Source organism: Psammomys obesus, unplaced genomic scaffold (genome assembly GCF_907164565.1).
Source record: "Psammomys obesus unplaced genomic scaffold, mPsaObe1.curated_primary_1811, whole genome shotgun sequence".
NCBI lineage: Eukaryota > Metazoa > Chordata > Mammalia > Rodentia > Muridae > Psammomys > Psammomys obesus.
The window spans coordinates 1674939-1678661 of NW_026593982.1; the positions used below are offsets into that span (position 1 = coordinate 1674939).

Sequence of the window (3723 nt, forward strand, 5' to 3'; positions counted from 1 at the left end):
TTTTTTTTTTTTTTTTTTTTTTTTTTTTTTTTTTTTTTTTTTTTTTTTGGTGGAGGTGGTTGTTGAGGCACAGTTTATCTGGCACAGGCTGGCTTTGAACTGATGCTTCTGCCTCTGCTGTACTGTTATTACAGGTGTGCACCACCATTCTAGCTAGAAATAGTTTTTGTAAGGGTTGAAAGATTGTTGTTGCTGATGACAGGGGTGGGGATTCTGGACCAGTAGGCCCAGGCAGGGTCCCAGTATCCTAGTGCCTGTGACCTTACCTAGAAAGGAGCCAGTAAAGGAATTTTCAGGGGTGGAAAGCCACTAATTCTACTTTGGCTAAATAGGGATTGAGTGTCTGGAGGGCAGGTGCAGCTAGCAGAGGGGGGATTGTTGAGGTTGAAGAAGACAAATTGGAGGGTTTCCCAAAGCTATATACCTGCTGGAAAAGGCATGTGTGAGGGGAACTTGGTACCTCTAGGAGGGCCCCAGGGAAGCAGCTGGCCTGGAGGTAACAGAGATGGACACTTGCTACAGCTGGCAAGATATAGGGTGCCCAGGAGGAGAAGCCAGGGGCAGCACTTTAGACAGAGTGGAGGCTGGTAGAGGTCAGGACACCAGCTGCAGATCTTGAAGAAGGAGAGAGGTGAAGGAGGGGACCCAGCAAGTTCGCTTGGCCTGGTCTAGCAGCACTGAGGTCTTGGCTTGAGTACTCAAAGAAAGTGAGATGTTTAACAGACCAGTTCTTGAGCTCTGGGTGGGGTCGTGGGAGGAGGAAGGGTCAAGGTCAGGAAGTGGTTTTGCAGGCCTGTCTTAAAGCTCATGGTAAGCCACTAGGAGAGAAGGGTGAGGATGAAGGAGCACACTGCAGTCTGTGCAGCTCTCTCCACTTGGGACACTGAAATGTAGAAGACAAATGTAGAAGGCAAAGACTGGGCACAGGTACAGGAGTTTGTAGGTCAGTTATCCGTCCTGGATTGAGGCTGGTGGGTTGAGGGGAGCATGCTGTGCCCTGGAGACATAAGGCAGAGACAGTGGCTCTACCTTTGTGCTACCTTCCCTCCGTGCAGCTCACCTCCTGTTTGTCTTTGCAGTCCTCATCCTGTGAAACCCCTCAGTGCTGCCACCGTGGAGGCTAGCCCCGACAGGAAACAGCCTCGCACCAGCCTGAGCACAGCCCTTAGTAGTGGACTGGAGAGGCTCAAAACGGTCACATCTGGCAGCATCCAGTCTATGGTCCCAGCATCCCAGCTTGGCTCAACTGTGGACACAAAAAGGTTGAAGGTGAGGCCCAGCAAGGTGTTAGGGGGCACCTAGAGAACAGGCCAGGTGATGCGGAGGGCAGGCAGACAGGTAGCTGGTAGTTCCCCATGCCACAGCTCTAAAGTGAAGAAGATGTCTCTGGCCTTAGGGGTGGGCTCCCGCAGAGTCTGTAGGTCTAAGTGGGGAAGCAGGCTTGTGTGGGTTCCCTGATGGAAGGTCTGGACCTCCCCTTCTTATTCTATCCTGTTGACCACAGGACTCTGCTCTGCTGGACCAGTCAGCCAAGTACTATCACCTGACTCATGATGAGCTCATTGGCCTGCTCCTGCAGCGTGAGCGTGAGCTGAGCCAGAAGGATGAGCATGTGCAGGAGCTGGAGAGCTACATTGACCGGCTGCTGGTGCGGATTATGGAGACCTCGCCCACACTGCTGCAGATCTCCCCTGGTCCCCCCAAGTAACCCTTCTTTCCATCCCTGGAGGGCTGGTGAGGGCCTGTGTAATGCTCTCCACTGACCACTCTCACCTGAGTAGGGCCCAGCCTGCTCTCATGGTCACTCTCTGCTCTCCTCCCCATCCTGCCTCTGCTGGAAGGGGGCCCTTTGAACTCCCTCGGGAGCCCTGGGTCTTTCCTACCTGCCCATTTCGTAGTTTTGGGGTCCCTCAGAGAATTGTAAGAAGGATGTTAGCTGTCAGATGGAGCAGGAGAGAGCTGTGGTTTCTGGGGTGAGCTGTGGTAGTGAGGGCAACACTGTTGGCATCGCAGACTTAATCACCCATGAGGTTGGTCAGTTGTTTCTTCTCTTGGCTGACTCGCCATCTTCCTTTCCCTCCAGCACTTGGAGGCCCTCCTAGTATTGACTGGGACAGGGATGGGCACTAAGCTGCTTGCTTGTCTGTGCACAATAGACAACCAGGGCATCTACACCTCAACCTTGTACCTGTTTCCTAAGAGCAGGGAGCCTGTTTGTTTTAGTCTCACCTCCCTTTCTGTCTAGGGCTGTGTGTGCGGCATACGTACAGTATGCAGGTGGGGACGGTGGTGGTATATGTCTGTGTGTTCTTCAGAAGCTCCCTGTCTCTCTTCAGACCCCCCCCCCCACACTCTATGCCCCACTAGTGATAGGACTTGGGGCTGGGCCCAGAGAGAATGACTCCTTGCTCCTAGGTCCTCCCTACCTTTCTATCCTGAGACCCTCCAGGTTGGGGCTTTGGGCTGCTCATGTTTTGTTGACCAGGCCTCCATGTCTATTGTTAGCTCTTCTCCAGATGCCAAAACTGTGCTGCTGTGGGGTCACAACTTTTGGAAACCAATTAAAATGTGCCTTTTGTGGGTGAGGACAAGAGCTTCTGGGTGTGGACCTCTCTCTGGCCATGGCATCCCCTCCCTCCTGTTGAGCACATGAAAATGGCTGTTAGGGTCCTGAAAGGGGACTGTGGACCAGGCTTTCTGCTTCCCTGAGAAGTACCTCAGCTAAGGCTCTGCCAACCTGCTGCCACTTCCCAAGCCTTCCTCCCACTTCCCGCTCCTCCCTTGACCCTTATTTGGAGCATCCTGGGATAAAAATCAATTGCATAATCAGCCTGGGGCTATCCTGCACATCATTGTGTTTGGCCTTGGGTCCAGCTGTGCTGGACCAGTGGGCTTGTCTGGAAATAGGAGGCTTCACTCTGCCCTAGGAGACACTTGTACTTAGGAAAATGTCCTGTGGCTCTTCAGCTGTTTTGTAAGCTGCCATGCAGCCTCCCTCCTGCTCAACCACCCCTCCTGCCTTGCCTGGTTTGGCTGAAGTGCATTTTGAAGCTAAGTATCTTCCCTGTGATCCAGCTTCTAGTTTGCTTGTGAATACAGCAGGTCTCCCCATGGCATCTATGGTGAGGTCCTTGGTGGCTGTGCATTAGCAAAAGATATGTGTGAAGGAGGGGAAGTGCTGGGGAAAAAGATGCCTTTGGCCCAGCGGTGAGGCAACAGTTTTCTTCCCAGCTGCCTGTTAATGACAGGGTCACAGGTCATGGGTTCAGTCAGAACACCTCAGGAGAATATGCTCTGTGGGTGATGTCAGTCTTCTGCCAGTGCAGAGTAGAGGAACCCCACAGTGGGGTCCCTCACAGTGTAGTTACCAACTCTAGGTCAACTCAGAGATGAGGAAAGTAGCCACCAGTTCCCAAAATTGGGGGATGGCATTAGATGTTGTCTCTTGAGGAAGTTAGTCCCTCTGGGCTTTAATTAGTCCCAGCCCTTTCCTCATCTTGCACTCATTCCTGCTGTTCGGCCTCCCTGTGTGGCCAGAGCAGGGTGTCTTCCGGAGAGGTTCTGCTTGTGTCTGCTCCTTATCAAACACTGCAGAGTGCAGGTGGGCAGGCATGAGCAGGCACAGCTCTGCTCTGCCATTTGTCTTCCTAGTTGAAACTCCTGTCTATAAAGAGCTTGTTCTTCATGTTTCGAGCACTGTATGAAGAATAAAAGGTTCGTGTA

General features: G+C 52.5%; 1 protein-coding gene across 3 annotated transcripts in view; it reads left to right on the forward strand.

Annotated features, from left to right (window-relative positions):
- Positions 1–3723, forward strand: part of Rab11fip5 (RAB11 family interacting protein 5) — a 38559-nt gene extending 34836 nt beyond the window's left edge. For all 3 annotated transcript variants that reach the window (XM_055617621.1, XM_055617622.1, XM_055617623.1), the window contains 2 exons: positions 1080–1269; positions 1505–3723. In XM_055617621.1, coding sequence (XP_055473596.1) covers positions 1080–1269; positions 1505–1708 — 394 coding nt within the window. In that variant the 3' untranslated portion in view covers positions 1709–3723. The remainder of the gene's footprint in view (positions 1–1079; positions 1270–1504) is intronic.